The sequence below is a fragment of the Spea bombifrons genome, chromosome 12 (assembly GCF_027358695.1).
Source record: "Spea bombifrons isolate aSpeBom1 chromosome 12, aSpeBom1.2.pri, whole genome shotgun sequence".
Classification (NCBI taxonomy): domain Eukaryota; kingdom Metazoa; phylum Chordata; class Amphibia; order Anura; family Pelobatidae; genus Spea; species Spea bombifrons.
Genome location: NC_071098.1, coordinates 28,604,854 through 28,630,258, shown reverse-complemented (window position 1 = coordinate 28,630,258; position 25,405 = coordinate 28,604,854). Strand labels below are relative to the sequence as shown.

Genomic DNA, 25,405 nt, shown 5'->3' with positions numbered 1-25,405 from the left:
TTGGAGCGCTGGATTAAAGTGGAGTGAAAGTCATGCATTACTTTATATACCTAAACAGTGCCTGCAGGAGCGACAGTGTGAACACTGTTACAGTGAACAGATCTTTGGGTCACTGAGGCCTCAGTCTGTCACATGTAGTCCCGTGTTACAGCTACACGCTACCAGATACCCCATGTAATTCTCTTCCCAGTTTATGTCGCCTTGACCAACACTGCCATAAACAGACTGCATGGGTTACAGGCACAGTAACATGCACTTATTTAGTAGACAGTCTCTTGTCACATGCTTGCGTCACCCTTTTCCTTTATATCATGAAGGACCTCTAGAGATGATCCTGAAGACCTGACAAACACAACAGCCAGAGGTATTTTCCAACAGTTGACTTTAATTTCATTATGAATGTAACCATATAAAAACCATAAGTTATGAAACGGTCACAACGGACAGCTTCTGAGGAACCAGTAAAATAAAGTGACAGACCATTCCAAAAACAGAAAATACAATTACAGAAATACTGAGCCTTGTAGAGCTCATCACCATCCCCAGGCAGGCAGCAGAACCGCGCATGCCCGTTCGAGAGCCGGCAAGAGGTCAGGATTTAAGGAATACTCCGATCCACAAATGGGGGGGGGGGATTTTAAGCAAATCACTTGATTGCAGAGGTTTTATTCTGGGCTATTTACAGCTGATGGGACCAAAGGAGACGTGCAGCCTGACCTAGACGAGCAGAACAGTATACGGGGTGGGAATGGCTTTGCATCGCCCCAAATGGAGTGCATGTTCTGGAGCACTTGCAGCTTTTGTCAGACAAGACAAACCCTTGCAATGCAACAGGTACCGATATACAAATCACTCAGTATGTCACTTAAAACATAGCAGCCATGGCTTTTAAACAAGGATGCGCTGCAGCACCAGGACATGCTTTGCGGCAAGATCTAAGGCGGCTTGGGGCAGTTAAACGGTAGAGTCGGTCAGGGGGTCTGAGATACATAACGGCTTCCCTAAACTGGGTTTAATCTGTATTCACAGAGACCCCCTTCACAGGCATTCAGACCAATGGGGTCCGTTTAGCCGAAGAAAAGCTAGAGATGTAACACTGGTGAGGGATTTTAAAAAAGTCCCATTTGTCTAGTAGTAGGGGTTAAAAAGGTGTATGCCATAAGTAAAAACCACACAGCTAAATGTATACATGATGCATCGTGTTTCAGTTCTCGGGTCGGTCGGCTTCATTGGTTTCAGCGCATTCGGTAGTCTGTGGAACATGACAGCTCGCAGAGCTGACCCTTGAAATCCAGGTCCACGGTGAAATCCAGATCACGCTGGGGAGAGAAGTTACGTGGGTGAGACTAATGCCAAGTATCATGCTAATAGCCATTTTATTTAATGATACTTTCCCATCTGCAGTGAATTATAGATAGATTATGGTCACTATGCTCAGTTTCACACCAGACAGGGCCAGTGATAGCCACTTTCATGTAATAAATCACATGTGCCAGCCAGCGTGCCCAGCACAAGTCATTTCATTGAAAGGAAGAGAAACTTACATTGTTCTTGGCGTTGGGTTTCATGCCTATTGTGCCAAAAATCTCTTCACCTGTCTTGACAGTGAGATAATCTTCCATGTAGAAGACAGTTTGCTTCCAGTGAGTGTACGGAGACTCAGGACCTGTAATAAATAAAGCCTTAGAACAATCTCTCCAAACAGCACAAACCAAAGCCAGCCCCCCCCCCAGAGACCAAAACCCAGACAGGATACTTACTCGTCGAGAAGCCAGTCCGTTTGTGGCAGCGTGTGAACTCTATGTTGAAATAGGCAACCAACGCATGGATGTAATCGTTCCTCTTCACTTGGAGGCAGAAGGGAGAGGTAAAGCTCAGGTCATCGACCTTAACCGTGTAAATATCCACTTCCTAAGAGGGAAGAAAAGATCAAAGTGTTAAATAAAACCCTAAAGCACAATTTTAGGTTTTAGCATAAGCAAAACCTCTACAACCTCTGTTACCGTTACACAATAAACAGAGCTGGGGTTAGCAGTGAGTGATAAGTACTGCTCCTTTTTGTTCGCTCACCTTGATGAGGCAGGAATTTGAAACAAGCTGTTTGGGGTCTACAACATCAACAAGTGGCTCCTTGATGGCCACGTCTTTGATGCAGGACATATCGAATCCATAGACATTCTCCCACCCTGAAAGAAACAGAAGCCGCGAGTCACAACATGTCCATTCGCATTGTGAGAAGTTGTCTGGGTGCCTCCTAGACACGGCAGCGTGGCAGACATTTTTACTTACAGTGGATCTTGTAGTCTTTGTACTGTCTATCTTCAATCGCGGTGACGTAGAGTGTGGCGCGGTCTGGAAATATAAGTCCATCGGGAGTCTGAAGAAAAAAAGAAAAATTTGGTTGCCCATATTTCTGATTACTCTACTGGCGCAGCTTAACCTTCCAGCTGCTTTAATGCCGAGCGCCAAGAATGAATGTCTCAGACAGAACCACGCGCCTTTGCCATAACTTACCAGCCACTTGTCTCTTGCATAGATGACAGTGTTCAGCATGGACTCGTAGAACAGACAGTAGCCCATCCACTCGCTGATGATTATGTCAACCTTTTCCACGGGAAGGTCCACTTCCTCCACTTTTCCCTTGATAATGGTAACCACTATAAAACAATTTGAAACCATTAGCTGCCTTGTGAATCATGGCATCAAAGGGAATAGTTGTTTCTTTTAAGACAGTGTCACGTTGGGGTAATTGCTTTGGAAACTTAAAGTATTTGAACTCAAGAATGCCCATGTAGTGCAGCAGAAAGACATTGGCAGCATATCAAGGACAGAGACTAATGGGTAGATGGGTGTTGCTATCGTATACATATAAAATTAACAGTTTATTTCATCCAGAAAACCAGAATTGTGAACACCCATGCCAAACATACCATGATCTAGCTTGTTCGCCTTCACAATCTTTATGGCGTAGTCAGAAATACTTGAGCACTCAATCTAAAAAGAGGGGATGAAGAGTGTTATTCCAGTCACATATAATGTATATTGTGCACATGCTGGAAGCTGTATGATGAATAACGCTCCGTACCCCAATAACTTTCCGGGCTCCTGCCTTAGCAGCAAACATGCAGAGGATGCCTGTGCCGCTCCCCACATCCAGGACCACTTTATCTTTGAAGAGATGTCTGTTATGGAACATGGAGTTGCGATAAGTCAACGTTCGAACTTCGTCCTTCAGCATCTCCTGCAGAAAACAGCATTTGTTGGTTAGTTTTTTCCCCCTTTACTACAATGATTAAGAGCATCGCAATTAAGGGCCTGCGCTCCTCACCTCATGGATGCCGAAGTGCGCGTACGAATCGAAGTAGTAGTCTTTGGAGGTCATATCCTCCGCCGGGGGCTTCACGCTGCTTTCTGGTTGTGTGCAGGAAACCTAAGGAGGAAGAGAACTGTTAAGTGCTCCTTTACATGCGTGTTAATTGCAGAGTAACATGCGAGTTCTTAACGGTCGCTAAACCATGAAACCAGACAGACGCGGCATCGACCTGGAGCTCACATGTTCACAGTAGATGCAAAATATCATGGCTGATCCCAGAAGTATTCTTGGGGAAATCACCCAACTAACCTATTCCCAGTGAATGAGCCATTGGGTTGTATAAAGGCAGTTTGACCCAGAATGGAGGATTATGCAAGCTGGCATTAACTTCTCATGGAAAGGCTCATTCCAACAAGTGACTAACACTTATAAAATTATGGTAAAAAAAATTGGGGGTTATTCCAAGCACAGGTGTGATGTCAGGATTCAGGTTCTGAGGAGTCGGAATCCAATGGCTGGTATTGATACATAACCCTATTTTATTTCTACTAACTTCCCAACTGCCCCACGGCTACAAAGAACGTTTACAGTGAAAACTCTATAGCCAAGTTGGCCATAACGTAACCAGCCATGCATAGAAAGGATATTTACATCTTCTACCGAGGTCCGCAAGCTCATTCCGTTGGCCAACTTTGCTACAAAGTTCTAGGAGAAAGTGACAAGGAAATAAAGACGTTAGTCTCTACGGGGCAGCAGAAGTAGACAGCGTGCCTACAGCCATTAGAACAAGGACGGGGCTAAAGCCTTCAGGCTACCAAGTGATACAAGGGAATGGGGTTCCACATATCAGACATCCATGTAAAGCACCTGGAAACTCAGAAGGATCAGCTATCAGGAGGACCAGAGCCATAGCAACAGGATCTGAGGGATCTGGTGTCAAAAGGATCCCCTGGTATCCTAGTAGGACCAACACGCCATCTAAAAGATACCACCGGGATCCAAGAGCTCAGCCTTACACCTACTATCGAGATCCAATAGATCAACCAAGGTCTGCATCGCCTGAGATCTCATGCATTAGTATTGATGTAATTCGTCCCATAGAATTAAGCGGGCTATTTGGGGGTGAGATGAATGAATGAGAATTACTGGTCACGTGACCGATTTAAACGCAGGGTAAAGCTGAGTACATAAGGCCTGCGAAACGTATTCAAAGCCACGTTTTATTGAGCGAGAGAGAGGGGTCAGGCAGGGCTTATAAGCATCAAGGCAGCCGGTCCACGCCACCAGGCCCAGTCGCACACAAAGGGCACCGTGACAGCCCAGGCCACGAGGAGCACACGTGGGGGCCTCACACAAGGCCGGCCTTTGTGCTGCCGGCATGTGGGCGGAGAAAAAGCGTTCATATGAAAGGCAGTGACGTCAAGCAATGTCCCCCCACGCGTGGGATAATATTTCGTGGGTAAAGGGGCTCCTTAGAGTAAGGGGTCCGGTAAACCTGGCCTGCATCCCACAGCCTGCCTGGGGACTCGAACAAGGCCCCTCCGAGGAGGCCCAGAAAATTCTTAAGGCAGAAAAAGCAGCCTCAATGGACGGATACGGGGGACGGATGAGGGAAGATTAGAGAATAAAAACCCCCGCTCGAACGAGCTCACAGAGACCGAGCTTACCTCCATGCTGCTGGCTTCGGCCATCTTGGTGTGCCGCGTTTCCCTTGCTCCTCGTCTAGTGATGGCAGCCGACTGACTTCTCGAGAGCGAACTGCGACATGCGGCCAGCGGGCGCGCGCTCTATAAAGGGCAACCGAAGCACCGCCCACAGCTGCAGTCGCCTGGCGCTCTTCGCGCTTTTTTCCCCGGCAGTCGTGGGTTGGCTCTTTCCCCACGTAAAGCCCCGCCCGCTGCCTGCTATTGGCTACAGTGAATAAATCTGGCCGGTTAAATGCCTGGGAGAGCCGCCCGTCACGCATTCTCTGGCTCTGATTGGCTGATGTAGCAGCACGCACCATCTGTGTGAAAGAAGATGGAGTCTTTGTGTGAATCATATGGGCTGGTTTAAACCGACACGACGGGCGAAGACATGGCGGGGACTTCAATTATATGAAAAATAACGTGCAGAGATAATAAAATGAATTAATCCACGCGAGTTCCCCAATGATATGCAATGTAACTAAACACAGATAGATAGAAGACATCATAATATAAAGCAATATATAAAATAATAAAACCTTTAAAAATATATATTTTATCCTAATTATCCTCAAGACTATATTTTTAGGATCAGTATAAAATAATTTATATCCGCGTGATAACCAAGATGCTTGAATGACTGAGAAAAGGGCAGTTTCTGAGTGGCCCAGGCTCGGGTCTCATAGTCACTCAGGGCCTCAGGCTCTGGACTCAAAGTGGCCCAAGTCGTGCGGTTCAGGTCTCATAACTGCTTGGGGCATAAGGCTCAGGTCTCGTAGTGGCCCAGGGCATCAGGTTGGGTCTCATAGGGGCCCGGGGAACCGGGCTCTGGTCTCATAGTGGCCCAGGGGTATCAGGCTTGGGTCTCATAGTGGCCCAGGGGTATCAGGGCATCAGGCTCTGGACTCAAAGTGGCCCCGGGCCATCTGGTTGGGTCTCATAGGGGCCCGGGGCATCAGGCTCGAGTATCATAGTGGCCCGGGACAGCAAGCTCGGGTCTCATTTTACAGAGGACTTTCCTACTTTAGACCCGACTGTGCGTCTTTATTTTCTATAAACCAAATATACCGGGGCAAAAAAATATCGGGCATTTTTCACTGAAGGGCTTTCTGAGGCAGTAGGTTGGAAAACGGGCTCTAATTCGGGAGAACATGCTGCTTGCCGAGGCGTGGGCCGGTTTGTGTTGATCTCCCAATCTAACAAATATTTTGACATAAAAAGTTACAATAACTTTAAAACTGAGGGCGGACTCCAGAAAAGTGGCAAAATAAAACATTTGTTACTATTTATTTATTTTTTTTATCTCCAGGGAAATATATTACCTGCTTTTGTATTTTTTTTCTCACTTAATTATATTTCCATCCGATCCACAAAAAATGCAATAAATAAATGTAAAAAAAAATAAAGCCCCCACAATTTTTTTTTAATTATGGATTTTTTATACAAAAACCTTCTGTATCTCACAATCAGTCAGTCGCTACAAAAATAACCATTCTTCTTGTAGGACTTCACATCCCAGATTAATATACATATATTCTTTTTTAAATTTATACTTTGGTCGATACGGTTCCAAATGTATAGAGAACGTCAACGTTCTGTCTCAAAAAATCTTAAACAGTAGTAGAAAAAAATGTTTTTTTGTTAATTTATACAGTACAGATGATTAAGGCACTAAATAAACAACAACTTTCTATTAAACATACCAAAAAAACAAAAACAAACCCCCAATACTTTCAGATGTCTACTGAACATGTTGGTGGGGGCTCAATCAGGAGGAGTAGATTAGCTGGTTGCTACGGCGATAATTTTTCCTTTTTTTTTTAAATTATTTTTTTTAATACATAACTAGCACTGGATTACATTATGAACCGTGAGACCTACAATGTTAACCGAAACCAGACTCGTACATTAAAAAATATGTTTTCTTCACAGCTAAATTAAAATAAAAAAATAGAAAAAAAAAACAATAAAATAAATAATTGCTACAAAAAATGAAAAAGTTCACAGCACATCGATTTGTGCGATTTTATATAATTATATATATGACTTATGTAGTCTAGAATAAGGAAGTGTGGCATTCTAACGGAGTGGTATGGAATCCGCGGTAGGTGGATATTAAGGTCTCGACCCCTAAAATATATATTAGAAAACCTAAAGACGGAACTCCAGTGATAATAGACGGATCCAGAACGATTCTAACTTTGTAGATTTCACCGCAGCAATCTACCCGATTCTTTAGTGTTTTGCCTTGTAAAACAGATATTTAACACACAATCACATAAAAACTGTTAAATGTAATAAAATACAGATCTTCTGCAAGTGAAAGAGACCGTTGTGGTAATGGTGCGCAGGTGGTAGATTGATGGAGGTATCTTTGCTCCCGACTCGTCTGCAGAACACCAACCACGGCAGGCAAAATTGGGTTAAAAAAATAAAATAAGTTAGATAAAACCAAACATTAAAACCACAAAAAAAGTAAACTAATAAGTATCACATTGCTGAATTTGGCAAGACGTCTCCCTGAGTTATGAGAACCACAAACCAAAATGCGTGGATGTGGTTATTGGGTTGGTTGGGTGGACACGAATGACCGCTCTTCATAAGAAGACCCCTTTCCCCCCCTCAACATCATCCAGTTTTACAAGGTGGACAATGGCACATGCCAACATCTCGATTTGGGTAGAAGGGCCTGTTGCCATTGTTGTAAACCACAGCAGCTCCGGTATGGAGCGTGTCCAATCACATTGACCACAAGGGTGACCACGGATCCAAAGATGTGTCCATGGCGGCCGATTCGGATGTAAACCACGTTGAGGATCGTTAGTCTATTTGGACGTCCAGTATATCTCCCTGGACCACAATATTCTCCTGTAGAATAAAATGAAACGTGTAAATCGGGATGCTTAAAAGGAAGAGTTTTTAGCCAAAAAAAAAATTGTATATTTTGAGAGGACTCTCGCACTTACCCAGCCTCCTTGCTTCTGCAGCCACGGCACGAACATATCCATGTACTGTAGGCTGTAGCCCATCAACGTGTGCACGGCGTGGCTGTTGATGCCGGCCACTTTCCTGGTCAGCTCCATGGTCAGAGCAATTTTGGTCAGCTCAGGGCTGACGGAGGCGCCATCTCCTCCAGCTGCCACCCCTGCTTGGCTTGTGAAAACCTCGGCGAGGCGAGAAAAGCTGCCGTAGGACATTCTAGATAGGGCATTCCTCAGGAAGGGATCCTTATTGATCTGTAATAAAGTACCAAATAAAAAAGTTATATTTTGGTGCCTCTTCTTGGCAACTCGCAGTCGCTTTCCATTGTTGTAGAGCTCAATGATGATCAGCTGCCCCCCTATATACAGGACAATATGGGGTACATTTCTGCCATTGCTGTGACATTCCTGCATTTGGGTTATTTAGAGATCACACTTGCTAATGTTAATTGATTCCAGCAAAGATGCCCCTTAGGTGTTCCAGCCACCCCCCCCCCCGACTAAACCATTGAAGCGACTCTAGAAATCAAATTCGCAATTTCCATTTGAAAAGATTTCTTACTGTCCAACACAATCACCACACCGGGAGGGGGGGCCAAGCCTTGAAATGCAAGAATTTATACACAAAGTCGAAAAAATATTATTCAAATGGAAATTTCCTAGGTTGTAAGACTGATCCTTTATCTACTACTCCTCTCCTGTGAATATCCTTGTTTTTAATCTCTTTAGCGTTTCAGAGTTCCGAAATCAAATTGCTTTCTAAGAGTGTTTTTTAAAATCAGCTTTTAAGAGATATAGTATGTGGTGCCAGACTTGCTCCCCACCGGTCATTTAAGCAATTCCTGTGCTAATTTAGTAAGATTTTTTTTTTTTTTTATTATTATTATTTTTTTTAATTTTTTTTATATTTTTATTTTTATTTTATTTATTTATTATTTTGCATTGCATGTTGCGCAGATTTCAATTCTACATATTATTGAAAAGGCATAAATTTATATACAAATTGCCACAAAAAATAAAATAAATATTTCTCACCTTTTCATTAATCACAACCGCCTGTTCCTGCAACAGTACCACCAGTTTACGAATAAGCTCGTCCTTATCCTCCGGAGTTGTAGTTTCACTGGTTACAACGTTATTGTTATCTGTAACAATTTGGAGTTAAGTCAGAATGCTAGCAAGAGACCTATTTTGATGGAAAAATTCTTATAAACCGGCTGAGAAGTGCGGTTATATTACAGTAATATGTATAATTTACTAAAATTAAAAATAAATAAAAAAATCTACTTACCAGATACCAGAGGTGGGACACCTTTTCGAGAGGCAGGAAAGACAGGAGATTGGGCCAGCCCAGTGGGGCTCCTCAGTATCTTCTGTTGGACTAGATTGTCTAACTTTTTGGCGGCCAAGTTGTAAATCTGGGAGTCATTGGCTTTGTCTGCGTGTAACGAGAAAGGGATCAGGATTAGCATAAGAATGACAATAATAGTCCACTCAGCAGTGGTCCATCAGGGGTAGATGCCACAGATCGGTATATTCTGGGTGTTTGGCATGTGTTTTTTTGCATTTTCTGTGCAGGCATTGTTTAGTTATTGGCGTTGAAAAAATAGACTTCTCTTTCACTTAGCTCCCCCCCCCAGCTGCCTCTGCTGGAAACAGGAAGCGTTCATCAGCACACTTCCTGCACATGCCCAGTAGCGCTCCTACTGAAATCAGTAGCGATTGGCAGTCCTGGATGCAAATCACATGTACACCAGCAAAATATCCGTATTTAGAGTCATGTGATTGGCCGCGGATGCCTCAGACTAGAAAGGCAGCACTACTGAGCATGTGCAAGAAGTGTACTGATGAACACTTCCTGCTTTTAGTAGAGGCAGCTGGGGGAGGAGTTAAATGAGACAGAAGTCCCATATTCTAACTCCAATAACTAAAGAACGCCTGAACCAATCCGAATGCAGTAAAATGCATTGGGCTCCATGCAACATGGACTCCAATATGCATGTAACATGAGAATAGAGCTGGAGGTTTAAGGAGGTTATCTGGACATCCATAAATGATGATAACCAATGCCTATACATCCATACTATATTATTTTAAAAAAACCAATGCTTTGTAGGATACTAGTAATTCTCACCAGTATCATGAGGAGCGTCTTCCTTGTAGCAGGGAGTAACGGGCAGGAAGGCAGGTCTGACGGGCGGGGACTCCGAATTGGAGCTTTGACCCTTGGATTTCTTCTTCAGAATATTTTTAAAGGTGAAGGTTCGCAGTTTGCTTTGAGAGGAATGTTTTTCTGGAGCCTCTACCTCTTCTTTCTCCTTGTGTGCCAAAGAATCCACAGAACCGGCTGCGGCACAGGCAAGTATAGGCAACGGAATTTTCTGCCTCTTCAAGGAATCGCCTTTGGTGCTTCCTTTCTTTGGCTCATCCAGAACATTTTCCAAGGACTCTCTGGATTTGCTGTGAACGCTTCCACCTTTCCATCTAACAGAGGACTTCTCCTTGGAATGACTATGTCTCCGCAGGAGCTTTTTAATGCTCGTTTGGAAGCCATGCTTCTTTTCCTCTGCATGGTTTATCTTTTCATGGAGGGAGTTCCATGTTCCGTTATTCTCCAAAGTAGACCCTTCTTTTTCTTTCGAGGTTAGCTCGTCTTTTTCCTGTTCTGGCTCTTTTGACCTTTTTTTTTTCTCGGGTTTCTTTTTCCTCTTCGTGGACTCTTCTCTTTCATCAACATGGGGTCTTGAGAAAGAAAAAGAAAAATTATAAAAACAGCCCTAGCGATATCTCGAAAGATCTTAAGTGTACAAACAGGACCGAGAAGTAAATGTATAGACGTGGCAGAGGCTAATACAGAGAGGGCATCTAAGCATGCATGAGATAGGAGCTGCATTCCTTCTCCAGGTTCTTACCCTTGGCAAAACCTTTTGGGGTCGTGATACGCGCGCCCCACGTGGCCAATGTGGCCATCATGGATCAAGGATCGCTTCAAAAAGGCTTCAAGAACGAGCTTCGTTTCCTCCTTCACCTTTATTAGGCTGACGTCATCTGCTAAGCTGTTCACTGTGGCATCCATGCCGCGGCCCTAGAAAGGAGCGAGATAATCATTAATCATCCGATAACATGAAAAGATTTTAAGACATTTTTTGGGGGGGGCTAAATTTACTAATATTAATCAATTATTATTTTTATTTAAGTTCTTGTTCTCTTTAATATCCAGTCTGTTGGAGGCACTGGGGTACCTGCATATACTACCTCTTTTCTGTAGCCCTTCCCATACAAATATTGACACAAATCCCTCTTCACAATGAACACGAACATTCAGAGCGAACACAATACAGACGGCACAAAACCCTGCCAGGGAAAGCCTTCTGCAATAAAGATATGGAGAACACTGGAGATTATTCACTAAATTGCGTCATAAAAGAGTCAACCCCATTGAGCTTCTACAGCAAGAAGAACTTGGTTGGCCCTGGAAAAGGAATCTTAATTCTGTGAGATTTCTTCAACGTCACCATACCTCCCAAGTGTCCCAGTTTTAACAGGACCGGCTCACCATCTCACTTTTGCAGGCATGGGGGGGGGGTCACGGGCTGGTTGGAGGGATGCTCTGATCTCCCCTGACAGCCTCATGGACTTCAGGTATGGTGGGCTTGTGGGTAGTCTTGTCCCAGAGCCGTGTTCCTACCCCAATGCATTCAATCTAACTCGATTTCTAGAAAATCACAGATTTCATCATCAAAAAATCCACAAACTTCCTATAGCGATTGTGCTGAGCCAGCACCTAGACCTCTTTCACAAGAGTCCTGACGCAGAAGGGATCTCCCCAGTAGGTAGTATTCTTCTTATTAAAGGGCCATAAACCCATTACATCATCCAATAGCCCCAGGTCTGTTCATGCAATCCACCCACTCACAGTGCCAAAGGGCCACATCCTCGTTTGATGATGTAACGAATGAGTAACGGAGTATTTCTTCCAGGAATTATTCCTCTGCTGCTTCCTCGTTTCTTCTGCCAACCCATTGATCTCACTGCCCCGAATGCAAATCAGAACACACAGACCGGTTTGGGCTCCAAAGGGAGAACTTTTCAGAACTGCCGTCCCATTTCTCTTACGTTTAGAGAATAAATATAATCAGAGAAGACTACAGGATCTCAATTTGCCTCCTTTGAATAAAGACGCCATCTTTTTCTATGTAAGATGTACCTTGTTTTAGGATGTTTCACTTCAAAATGTAAATTCAAAATAAAAAAAAATTGTAAAATAAATATTTGAATTAAATATTCCTTCAATGCTAAATCACATTTAATTCATCTCACTGTTTAGTGAATAAACCCCGAATTGTTTCATCTCGGAAGTTAAGACCATCAGCAGAAAGATGTCCCTGGAATTAACCAGCCGAGGATATCATTAAAATTCATTATAACACATGGAGTTTTAGACATAATAATAATAATAACAGCATAGTAACAGCATGACGACGTAACTTAAAGGGGAACTCCCATGGAAAAAACATTTCTAGAGTCTTGTGTTTGTTTAGTAGATCGGGGCTCAGAGTCCCGCGAGAACAAACGGCTGCCTGAAAACATTATATTATGGGGCAAAAACTACAACTTCTTTAGGAAATAGCGATATTTTGGAATCTTCTTCATAATCTGATACTAGAAATTAAAAATTGGTGAGCATTCAGGGGGTCTCTAACATACTTGGCATCTCTGGGGGCTATATTGTTCTACATTGTTTAGTCTGAACATTATATTGGTGTTATAATAATATAATATAATATATATTGGTGTTATAATAATATAATATAATATATATTGGTCTTATAAAAATATGATATAATATAATATATATTGGTCTTATAATAATATAATTATATATATATATATATATATATATATATATTATATTTAAATTATAACATTGTCTCTACACTGGGACATTCTCCCAATAGTAAATCTTGTAACTGTTCTTGGACAATCATTGGATATCAAACATAATAATTTTGGTATTTAAGAATGGCTGTGAAAATTGTTAAAATAAATAAATATATATATTATTATTATTATTAATAATAAATATTTAATTTCCACAAGGCCAACAATTGCAATGGTACTTTTCATTTCAAATAATAATAAATAATAAAGTAATCAATAATACTAAAATTATACAAAAAAGCCGCTACGGTCGACATCTCGCGAGCATGATCACCGCGTACCCATCCGCCGATTACTTGGAAACCTGTATTTTTGGTTAAAAACAACAGCGTAGAATGGAAGAATCCCGTCCACCCTGTTCCTGCCGCCCGGATATTCACGTTATTTAAGAAGCATCGTCATTGTTTGCGCACAACTTCTGTTTGCTCTCTTTTACCGACATTTCATCAAAAAAAAAAAAAAAAGCTCAAAATGTGTGTGTCTGGAGGGGGGGTCCAACAAAAATGTGCATAATGTTAGACCTTCTGCTCTCTGATTAAAACCGAGGGGGAAAAAAAAGCACATTCCAAAAAAGGGGCAAAAAAATCATAGAAAAATCAGGATTACATCGGAGACTTATGCGCTCAGACCAAAAAAAAAACACAATCCGGAAAAAAATGTTAATTTAGTTTTTGGTTCATTTGTTTTCGGAGAACAAATTTTGCTTCTTTTTCTTTCGGTTCGGATGAAATTCGGAGGGCATTTTTTTTTTTTTTTTTTTAATTCCAAATTCGTTATCATTTCAGACATTCATAAGAATTAACTAATTTAAGAAAATCTGTAAAAATTCATAAAAACGCAAACAAACAAGTTATAAATTATATTTTCGATATTTTCATTGTCTGCTATTGTAACAGCGCTACAGCATCTGCTGGCGCTATATAAATACATATATATATAAAAATATGTAACTGTGAACAGCTATGACCGTAAAAAAAAAAGTCATCGCATAAAAACACTGAAAAACTTTTCAAAAGTTTTCCGTTTCTATGGCAACAACCTATCAGCGGTTCCCTTTGTGTCACATGACAGCTAGGCATTCCCCGAAAAATTCAGAATAAGCCAAATTTTCAGTGAATAAAGAATTCCAGACATTTTATATGTTAAATAAATTTAGTCGCTTATAACTAGCTCAGCGGAAAATCACAATTCTGCGTTATTTGGGGCAATAATCTTTGTTTCCCACGTCGGTATTTTCTTGTATGCCGCAAGAGCCAAGATATTGTCATTTTCTTTGGTATTTAGTTCCCCCTTCAGATCCGTAGAGCGCAGCCTTAACCACGTAACAGATGACGGGCAATGTCAAAAAATATCAAGTTCTGCAATTCCGACAGCGATTCCTGTTCTGTGACATCATCATGGGAAAGTGGAATTTATAGCAGAAGTAAGAATGTTGCAATAAAAAAAATAAAAAATAAAAAAAAACACATAAAAGTACAGATTATTATTTATTGTTTCATATAGCGCCATCATATTTCATAGCGCTGTACAATGGGAGAGCCCTGCTTAGTGTTTTAATTTGGGTTATTTTTTATTATTTAAAAAAATAAAATAATAATAATAATAATAATAATAATAATAATAATAATAACATAAAATAATTTTTTAAAAAAAAGGTTTCACGGGTACCGCTACAATACACAGCAGTTACTCGGAACCAGCGTGTATTTATGTTTATATATAATATAATAATATATATAATATAATTATGATATAATAGATACATATATATATTGTATAGATTGTATCCACAATGTATGTAAACAGCAGATTGTAACCAATCGATAACACGAGGTTGGGAAGTAACTGAATCCGTTTCTAGCTGCAGGCTACACATCAAGTAGCCAGCTTTATCACAGCGACACCGGCACAGCCCCCAAAAGAGAGCTTACGGGGTACGCATTCTCACCTGGATTTGGCTCCCGTCTAGTCTGTAAAGACTCAAACTTTAATCAGTCGTTGGTCTCGTCTTAGATTCCGGAGCCGTATGCCTACCCCACGCATGTTTAATACCCCTCACTGTATTACCCTCTACCACTTCTGCTGGGAGGCTGTTCCACTTATCTACCCTCTCAAAAAGGAAAAATAGAATAACGGCCTATCATAAAGCGGAAAGCTTTGTACGCCACCATTCAAACACAGGCTGCCATCCAGTTCGCTGCCAGGCCGCACAAATATAGGGAGCGACCGTCAATAAAACATGATGTCACTCAACGTCTCCCGAGCACTCCGAAGGTCAGCAGACAAAAGAGACAACCTGCGCGTCGCGTTTTCATTTGGAATTAATATTAAGCATCCGTTGGCCGTGACCAGTAGCCAACAGGGCATAATGAGCCAAAATCATCGCTTTATATAGCGCCAACATAATCCGTAGCGCTGCACAACGGATGCACAGGACATAACAAGCAGCGCCTCGCAAAACAAGTTGGACCAATAGAAGCAGAGGACGGGAGGGCTCCGCTCAAAGGAGCTTACAATCTACAAGGAGTTGGGGGATATCGCAGAAGAGATAAAAGGGCCAGTGCCGGCGACCGAGCGGCCACATAAGTCTCATTTATGATCTAAATAATAATATTACTGGACGGGGTGCAGATGCTGGGAAAGATGAGGGAGACGTACCTGGAAGGAAGGGGGTAACCTGTTAATGGACCTTTAAAACATACAAACATTATATATATATATATATATATATATATATATATATATACACATATAAACACATATATACACACACACACATGACCTAATCTGGGGGATGGGGTGGAATGTTATGAATTTATGACATAATGGGACAGTAACATTATATAAGTGTAAATATTATTGAGTAACATATTTAACTCCTTGATCGCCAGTGAGAAGTCATGATCTCCTGAGATGTCTGCAGTCACTTTACTATAGGAAGTGTTGACAATAAGGATTAGCTAGTCCTGACAGCCAGAGACACTGCTCCACATAAGAAGCTGGGGAGGAATAAGGCAGAACCCTTCCTGCCTAGACCTGAGGGGACAACCAGGGGCCACAGGGGCTCCAGCGCCATGCGTGCCACCTACCTGCTGCATTCACTGGGAAGCCGATCTCCGGTGCCTCCGGTCTCCGGTGCCGCTCTGGGAGACACTGACACAGTCCGGACCATCACTTCCAGACAAAACTTGGCCGGGACTTTGGGAGAGTTCACCGCGCATGCGCAGCCCCTCCCGGCCTGAGCCTATAATCATACTAGGTCTTGTACCGCACGGGAGGCGGGGTCTGTGGGAATGTGGGCGGGGTTACACTTGGGTGGTGGGCGTGGTTGTAGTAGTCAGAGAGGTGTGCGGTTACATGCATGAAACATGATCTGATCTCCAGCTAAACAGCAATTTAACCCCTTAACGACAACTTAATTTTTACTATTTTTAAAACTTTTTTTACATTATTTTTTGCACTCAGATACTCCAGATCCCACAGCGCCAATGGCATACCTCCCAACACTCCCGGAGTTTACGGACAGTCCTGATTTTTGTGCACTGGCTTTGCAAGGTGGCTATTCAGGAAAAGACAGCAGGTGGCCATGCACCCCGACTTTTGCCGTCACCACACCCCGCAATGCAGGACCAGACCTGAAATATTGGGGGTATGCGAGAGGGCGATGACTTTTGGAGGGGACATTGGCATAGCAGGGAGACCTTGACTTGTCATTGTTTAAAGATACACTTAATTGAGTCACCTGCGTTCAAGCAGGGATATCAACCATAACATACTGGGGCAAAAACACCAACTGGGAGTGTTATATATGATCACCGCGGGGAGAATAGGAAGGAGTCGCTCCAGACTGTGTGACCCGGAGAATCTGCCCCTTCACCCTGAGACTGGGGCAAAAGCTGTTCTCCTTTTCCATGATCGGGGGAGCGGTCGCTATCCTTTAGATCGTGTGTAAGACGCGTCTGTTCCTTTAAGGATCCCGGAGGGCGGCTCAATGCACGGAATGAATCACAGTAACGTATAATCGCAAGATCTAAATACAGAGAGATAAATATAATAGACGTCAGCGATTAAGAATGGGCTTTGCTTCCAGCTGCCGTGACAATGTTACCTCCCAAGTATCCCTGTTTAGCAGGGCCAGTCCCTCTTTTGGGTCCCCACCTCCCGTGTCCCCTTTTCCACCCTTGATGCCCCGCTTTTGGGTATTTCACGCCGCGTGGCTCTCGGTTTGCCACTCAGACTCAATATACTACGATAATGATTATTGCGCAATAAAATATAATAACAAAAAATATATATATTATTTGTTTTTCCCCAAAATACAAAAAAATAACATACATTTTCTTTAAGAATTTTGTTACATTGTAATAAATGTTGTCATAAATAAGTTGTTGATGGACCCCTATAGTGCTGCCCCCTGCAGTATGATGTCATTGAAACCCCCCTCTAAAGAAGAAGTGCTCCATAAGTAAGGCCATGCCTTGGAGCTGAAGTGCATGAGCCTTTGTACAGCGCTACGGAATATGATGGCGCTATATAAAACAATAAATAATAATCAAAGTAGGTAAATCTGCCGGGTGCCCTTTCTAGGCAGGGGTCTGGGACATAGAAACACAGAATTTGATGCACCGCGCCGAATAGATCTAAAAAAGTTTAGAAAATAAGGACATTTCTGGCTGTGACATAATTTACAAAACAGTTTCTAACGATCAATTAGCCTTTTAAACTTAAACTTGGATCAGCGAACACAACGTGCCATTGGAACACAGGAGTGATGGGAGTGATAAAGGGCCATTGGAACACAGGAGTGATGGGAGTGATAAAAGACCATTGGAACACAGGAGTGATGGGAGTGATAAAGGGCCATTGGAACACAGGAGTGATGGGAGTGATAAAGGGCCATTGGAACACAGGGGTGATGGGAGTGATAAAGGGCCATTGGAACACAGGAGTGATGGGAGTGATAAAGGGCCATTGGAACACAGGAGTGATGGGAGTGATAAAGGGCCATTGGAACACAGGAGTGATGGGAGTGACAAAGGGCCATTGGAACACAGGAGTGATGGGAGTGATAAAGGGCCATTGGAACACAGGAGTGATGGGAGTGATAAAGGGCCATTGGAACACAGGAGTGATGGGAGTGATAAAGGGCCATTGGAACACAGGAGTGATGGGAGTGATAAAGGGCCATTGGAACACAGGAGTGATGGGAGTGATAAAGGGCCATTGGAACACAGGAGTGATGGGAGGGATAAAGGGCCATTGGAACACAGGAGTGATGGGAGTGATAAAGGGCCATGGGAACACAGGAGTGATGGGAGTGATAAAGGGCCTCTGTACGCCTATGAGGAGATTCCATTAAAAATCAGCCATTTCCAGCTACAATAGACATTTACAACATTAACCCCGTCCGCGCTGGATTCCCAATCCATTTCATGTTATTTTAATAGACAAAATCTGCTTGTCTTTCGAGTTTCAGTTGCCTACTGACACACGCACACATATACATATATCATACACACAAATATACATATATCATACACACAAATATACATATATCATACACACACATATATCCCGGGACTGAGATATGTGCTTCCGCTGGTACACCTGTCACGCCTTGCCTATATCTCTGTGTCCCGGCACGCAGGCCACGTCCGATCTACAGCCCTGGGATTTTCCTGATTCCGTGCGATAATTAACCCCGTGAATCACTGGCCAGTGCCCTATTATCTATGCCCTTGATGTACTAATCAGGTATTTCGGCATCATTTATTACACCGAAAGCAAGAGTCAGTAAGTTAAGCAACTCCCAGCACACCAAATAATAATAATGACGGAAAGAGAGACAGTCCGGACGTGATGTGCACGTTAATGCATACAATGGCCCCCTGTGCCCCCCCTGCAGATGGAGAATACCCCCTTATGCATTTGCCCCTTTCCCCACCACCAGCTCTTTGGCTTGTAGGAGATCTGCTCAGCTGAACGAGATATACTTACCACCAGCCAGCTCCGACGAGAGCTCCAGGGGGTCTGACGGATCCCCCCTTTGCATGCGCATTACGCACTCCAATTGATTGTAGTGATTGTAGCACGATTACTGTCTGCAGCTATGGAGAAAATGGTTATTCCCCCAGTGTGTTAACCTCTACCACTTCTGCTGGGAGGCCATTCTACTTATCTACCACCGTGCCAGTAAAGTAAAACTTCCTTATATTCCATGTCTCTTATTAAGGATATATTTATGCTTTTAAATGGTTGGCACGGTACGTAGATGATGGACGCTCCATGTATTGTCCGTCCAGCTGCAGATTTTTTCCCTTTAACGGCTTCAATGACGGATAATGAAATAAATAAATACAGTTTAGATAAACGACGGGCGAAGGGCTTGCAGGACCCATTGTCTCTCGCGTTCTGATAACATCCCATGCATTGTGCTCACAAATTGGATTTCTCCCAGTTGACACCTTTTTAGATGCAAGTTCCCAGATAAATGCTCTATTGTACTGGAACTTCAGATAATCTCTGCTGGTCCCACTGGAGTCAAACCTTAATCAGTCGTTGGTCTCGTCTTAGATTCAGGAGCCGTATGTCTATCCCATGCATGTTTCCCCTCACTGTATTAGCCTCTACCACTTCTGCTGGGAGGCTGTTCCAATTATCTACTACCCTCTCGGTAAAGTAAAGCTTCCTTACACTCCATGTAAGCTTCTGACCCTCTAGATTTAGTGTACAACCCTCTTCTAACATTTCTCGTCCTTTAAATTATACATTAAAGGCCACGTATGGATAATAACGTATCGTTTCTGTGGGTAATGGTTCTATTTTAATCGTTTTAATCACCAATAATAAATTAATCACTAAAATTGATAATGTGTATGTTTCAGTTATATTATGTAACATTTGTTATGTGTCAACAATCAGAATTTTCTTAAAATGTTGATTTTTGGGGGGGGGGGGTGGAGTCAGGGGGCTGATTTGAAATTAGAGGGTTTTTTTTCTTGATGAAATTATCTTCTCGACCCCCCCACCCTTAACACCCTAATGATAAACATTAATTACCTCCACTGATTGCTCACCTGTTTCAAGGTGTTTGTGTATTCGGAGGTGGGGGGGGGCAGGTTTGAACTATAAAGGACCTCTTGTTCTTTTACTTTCCCGTGGGACAACAGACAAAATCAGTTTCAGGATGCCAGGACAGAGAACGTTATAGTACATACCGATGAAAATTCAGCAATTTTCCAGAAACTGCAGGTATGCATCACTCGATCCAGGAGCAATTTTTTTCTAGTATTTTACATTTTTTAAAATATTTTTTTAATATATTTTTTTTGTGTTTTTAATAAATTATTTAGTATTTTTTAAAGAATTTTATTATTATTTTTTATATATATTATTTAGTATTTTTAAAAGAATTGTATTATTATTTTTAATATATTATTTAGTATTTTAGTATTTTTAATATATTTTTTATTTTTAATATATTATTTAGTATTTTAGTATTTTTCAGAGGGGGTTTACATTTTTTTTTTAGGGAAACCACAACATAACACAAATATCTTAATATAATTTTTACGTAAGTTTAGAGGGGGATTTAAATGAATTCTCTATCCAAAAACCAAAGCAGATATATCGATGACGTTTAATTCTTCCCTTCGAATGAAGGGCTTAAGCTGATGCAATAAAGATTTATTTCATAGAATTTTATATAGAAAATAGATTTTAAAAGCAGAAAAGTCAGCCTGTTTTTCCTATTTACAGCAAAAGTACTATATATTTTCTAGCTTAATGATACATTTGTTATGGATACAGTATGCGGTTTCCCCTACTTTAACAGTTTTGTAACTAAATGCAACATTATCATTAAAAATACTGTTGATGGCCAGATCCTTCCCAGAAAAAAATCTTAAATCTTCAATTCTTAAATACAAATGACTTCTTAAAAACTTTCTTACATATCTTCTACAGAGTCAATCCCTCAACACTCAGAGTGTGATTAATGTTTTGTCTTAGTGGAACAGCACCTTTAAAATAGTATCTGTGCACTGCAAAAGTATTAACACAAACACTGAATTTATATACCCCCTCTTTTACCCTTTTTTCCATTATTCTCTTTCCCTCGCCAATGATGAGAATATAAAGTTGCGTGCGATTTAGTAATATCTGGGGTTATTGTTCCATTCTGTAGGTTTTTTTTGGGGGGGGGTTGGATTTGGGGGTGTTGTATTGTAAAATAAAAACAAAAAAATTAAAACGTACAATTTCTTGCTTTAAAAACAGTATTTAACCGTTTTGAGTATTTACACCCAGTCCTTTTCATGTTAGTTTCTCATGTGATAACGTTGCGTTAGATAACAGGGCGTTAAGTAGATCGTGTTCTTGACATCCAATTGTATTCCAATCTGTAGATACAGTCCATACGCAGGGTCTGATCCGGCACTATGGCACCGGGAGCGTGGGTGAGGGTCGTATCGCTTCTGGCCTTGTTATCCTACTTGACGGAGACACAAGGGGGCGCTGTTCAACAACTCTGCGGACTGCACCTGGTGGAGGCTCTTATTTTAGTTTGTGAAGGCAGAGGCTTCTACAACAAACCAATAAAAGGTAAGTAAGGCTTGTAGTAGCCATGGACCCAAATACCCGGGTACTTGCTGGGTTTTACCCCGGGTCTCTGGCTGAAACGCTGTTTCTCTGGGGCTCTGGGTCAGCTTCTTAAATCTTGGGGCAGATGAGCAGTGTTGATCACGCCCACTCCCTGCCTAGGATCTGCCCACTCCCTGCCTACTCCCCACCCACTTCTCATCCCTTTAAATCTAGATGGGGCCGCCCTTCCCGTTCAGAGACACAATCCTGGGAGAAGGGGAGCTCTCACAGCCAAGAATGCTTATGGTCCATAAATGTCATCTGCTAAAAGGGACACATCATAACAATACATCCGGATCCGCCCATGGGAGCCGCAGATGCTGGTAACAGGGCTGCCGGGTCCTACCGATACTCCGTGGAAAACCGAGAACCAGAAATCCCAGACACTTAAAGATGGAGAAGGACGTTGTTGCTCCACAATAATGGCTACACGTTTCTAGATCGTCACAGGCTGCTGATGTTCTGGATTTCTTGTGTGTTCCGGGTTCTCAAAGATAAGACATGTAAAAGAATGAGTCTGAGGGCTATAATAGCTCCTTCTCTCCGATATTTAGTCTTCCTGCCTGTATATTGGGAAAAGGTCCCAGGGAGAGATTGTTTTGGAAAAAAGGGGGCCTTGTTGGTCTAGGTTTCCAAAAGAAGAGTGATAAAGACCCTTAAACCTGGTTTGCACAGCTAGTGTGACTTTATGGGGAACTCTAGTAATACCCACTATTTGCCACAAGAGGGGGCACTTGGACACAGGATTTTTTTTCCTATTTATTGCCTCACTTTAACCATTTATACATTATCATTTACATATTTTATTTATATAGCACCAACAATTCCCGCAGCCCTTCTTACAGTCCTTACATTCAAAGGGTCTGACAAAACTAGAACCGACAGACGAAGACGATCCGATACGTGAGGTGAAGAGGACCCGGCTCGCAAGCTTACAATAGTCTCAGTGACATGAAACGAGACACACAGGGTTTGCTTACTTCTAGCCTGTAGTCATGTAGCGATGGACTACATTGGGTAAAATGCTTTGTTGCCATTGCAGCTTCTTAAAACTTTAAGTATTCTATTCATGTGTTTAAAACCAAGAAAGAATAAGTAAAGTAAACTATCTGTAACCTTTACCTATTCGATAAACAATAAATTGTTTTCCTACCAAAAACATAAAATTTTATTAATTAAATCTTTTTTTTTCCTGTTTCCTATTCCGAAGGTCCAGACGCGGTGGGCAAGCATAACGGTGCAAAGAATAAAGTCGGAATAGTGGAGAAGTGTTGTCACCAAGCCTGTTCTTATCACCAACTCCAGCAGTATTGTAACTAAGTCCTGTACCCGAGAGAAGCGCGGTCAGGAGGGTCTTCTCGTCCTGAGAGCTGGAGATCGATTGCCACGGCAAACAAACACAACCCGACGCAGACGTGAAGGACCTCATTGTTTTCCCACCTGTGCTTACACCGTCCTCTCATGTTTTTGTTTGGAAGCCAAGATGCCATTAGAGATCTCCAAGGTCGAAAACACGCAGAGTATCGGCCGGGGTGATTGAGGTCATCAGATTGTAAGCAGGGAGCAAACACCTGTGGTTAAGATGGTCAACTCAGGAAAACTTGATACATTCTTATTGTCTTGACCTCAATAAACGGCGGTTAAAGCCACAACGTTGCTGGCCTCTGCTAGGTATATGTGGACTGGCACTTTAAGGCCAGCAGCCGCCCAACAACATAAGCCTCATGCTACACTTTCATGCTGACGTAGCGCGTGCGGCCGGACATGTCCAGCGTTGGCCGTATGCTCCAGCGTCCCATCAGCATCACTCGATACAGAAGTTCCTAGTATTTACGAAGACGTATATAAACGTCACGGGGTGAAGTCAGTGTTCGGAAATGTTGCCGCAGACGAAGGGAAGCCATGTTTTCCACCCAGACATTTCCTGGTTAGAAGCCGCCTTGCCATCAAAGAACTTTCTGGCCAACCCATGTAGAGGCTCCTGCATGCTCCTCGGGATGCGTCTTGGTGCTCATGGGACGTCCGTTAAGCCATGTTATAGCTAATGATCCTGCGTTCAGACTCGCTGTGTTCTGATTGGCTGAAAATATTTAAAAGCCAAAAAAATAAATAAAATGAAGACATTTTTTATTGCTATCACTTTCATCGTTTAGCGATAGAGAGATATTTAATGAAGTTCAGTGTTTTGACCCAAACTGTATGTTCTCATCTAATCTCCGTCTGCTAAATAAACCTAAGGAGGTCTTATCTCGTTTAACTAAATCAAACAGACTGCTTGGGTGTCAATTAATACGGGACTTCTGGCCGGCAACTGTTTACAAAGAAAGGACTGGTTATTCTGTATACCAAGGTTAACAAAAAAAATAAATTTATTCAGCAGTTTTTGTTAATTTTGTTTATTTTTTATTTCTTTTTTTTAAATAAAGTAACAAATCCTCTTTAGAAACCCTACAATACAACATCAATGTAAAAAAAAACACAAAAAAAATAGATTTTAACAAAATAATGTGTTTTTCCAGAAAAAAAAAAGTCACATCACGCTGGGAGGGGCTATGCTTATATCATTTGCCGAAGGGTAATTATGGTTGATGAATGCATTTTTATAATCCCCGGTGGGAGAAGACATCGTGTCTACCTCTTTATGAAGCCACCATTAGCTACAAACCTGCATGTTCATGCGCAGGGCTCCCTACTGCCTTTCATTCGGCTAATGATGAGACTTTTAAGGTTCTATAAAAGCTAAAGAGCTAGCAATCAGTTAAGTCTGGAGTAGAACACCTTGTTCCTGCATCAATCCGGTAATTACCCCAATGCCCCCCGTCTGCACTCGTTATTGGAAGACCCCCTTTCTTCGAAAACAAGAGTCTGTTTGCCTACTAAGCATTCGGCTATCTAGTTAGAACCTGTATTTGGCCATTAATTGCCAGAACTGTTAGCCCTGAGCAATAAGGTCATCAGAAAGTGAAAGGGACGCTCGTTCCACCAGGTTAACTCTCCCAGACGCTGATAAAACGGGTGAAAAACAACAAGACAAAAAGAGCGTATTCTTTTATAAAAGCGATGGGTCTCGGATGCAAAGAAGAAGAATAGAATTCTCAGAACTTCCTTCCATGATTCCATCACTCCCTGTAATGTCTTTCCATTAGGCTTAGATGTAAAGTAAAGAGATTTGTAAGAGGGTAGTATGTAAGTGGAACAGCCTCCCAGCAGAAGTTGTAGAGGATAATACAGTGAGTGATCTGCCGGCAGGTTCCGTGTTTTTTATGTTTGCTGTAAAGTAGGGTTTTTTAGTAAATGGTTGGACGGAGCAGGCAGAGAGTTCTGTGGGGTTGGTCCTGGTGATGGAAGGATCTGGTGAGAGTTTATTGTTGAGTTTCACAGATAATATAAGACATAATCCTGTGTTTAATGCAACTTAACATTTTTATTTTTAACATACTAACCTATTCTAACGTATTCTAACTTATTCTAACTTATTCTAACTTTTTCTAACTTATTCTAACTTATTCTACAAGCAACAACAAATGCGATGACTTAATCATCCACACGCACGCCCTTCTTCATAATCCTCCTATTCCAGAATGACAGGAGTCTGCTCAGGAGGCCAGGTGTTTTTTGGCTGGATCTGATCTTGGGTCTCCATTTGCAGGGAAAGCACCCATGTTTGCCAGCCTCCTCTTCTTCCTCATCCTCCTTCTCCTCCTTTTCCTCCTCCTCATCCTCCTCTTTCTCCTTATCCTCCCCATCTGCATCATCATCAGAAATAATGATATCATATTTTGGGTGAGGAGTAGGGAGGTTGCTGTTCTCCTCCGAGTCGTCCTCCTCCTTGTCCTTCTCCTCTG

General features: G+C 42.1%; 3 protein-coding genes across 4 annotated transcripts; 1 reads left to right on the top strand and 2 right to left on the bottom strand.

Moving 5' to 3' along the window:
• Positions 1–365: 365 nt before the first annotated feature.
• Positions 366–5,136, bottom strand: PRMT1 (protein arginine methyltransferase 1). 2 transcript variants are annotated; one of them, XM_053452532.1, is made up of 11 exons: positions 4,981–5,081; positions 3,965–4,018; positions 3,329–3,430; positions 3,086–3,241; positions 2,931–2,994; positions 2,515–2,657; positions 2,290–2,377; positions 2,071–2,186; positions 1,761–1,911; positions 1,545–1,666; positions 366–1,319 (listed from the first exon to the last, which is right to left on the bottom strand). In XM_053452532.1, the coding sequence occupies exons 1-11, from the start codon at positions 5,002–5,004 to the stop codon at positions 1,236–1,238; spliced, it is 1,104 nt and encodes a 367-aa protein (XP_053308507.1). In that variant the 5' UTR covers positions 5,005–5,081; the 3' UTR covers positions 366–1,235. The 2 variants fall into 2 exon arrangements, with proteins under 2 accessions (XP_053308507.1, XP_053308508.1); XM_053452533.1 differs by lacking the exon at positions 3,965–4,018 and having other exon boundaries at positions 4,981–5,136.
• Positions 5,137–7,599: 2,463 nt separating this feature from the next.
• On the bottom strand, positions 7,600–16,149 carry BCL2L12 (BCL2 like 12). The gene is made up of 7 exons (XM_053452529.1): positions 16,010–16,149; positions 10,892–11,064; positions 10,114–10,721; positions 9,271–9,417; positions 9,015–9,124; positions 7,965–8,234; positions 7,600–7,866 (listed from the first exon to the last, which is right to left on the bottom strand). Exons 1-7 carry the CDS (start codon positions 16,016–16,018, stop codon positions 7,819–7,821), a joined length of 1,365 nt encoding a protein of 454 aa, XP_053308504.1. The 5' UTR covers positions 16,019–16,149; the 3' UTR covers positions 7,600–7,818.
• A 5,209-nt stretch (positions 16,150–21,358) lies between these two features.
• Positions 21,359–22,880, top strand: LOC128469717 (insulin-2-like). The gene is made up of 2 exons (XM_053451520.1): positions 21,359–21,521; positions 22,771–22,880. Exons 1-2 carry the CDS (start codon positions 21,359–21,361, stop codon positions 22,878–22,880), a joined length of 273 nt encoding a protein of 90 aa, XP_053307495.1.
• Positions 22,881–25,405: the final 2,525 nt, after the last annotated feature.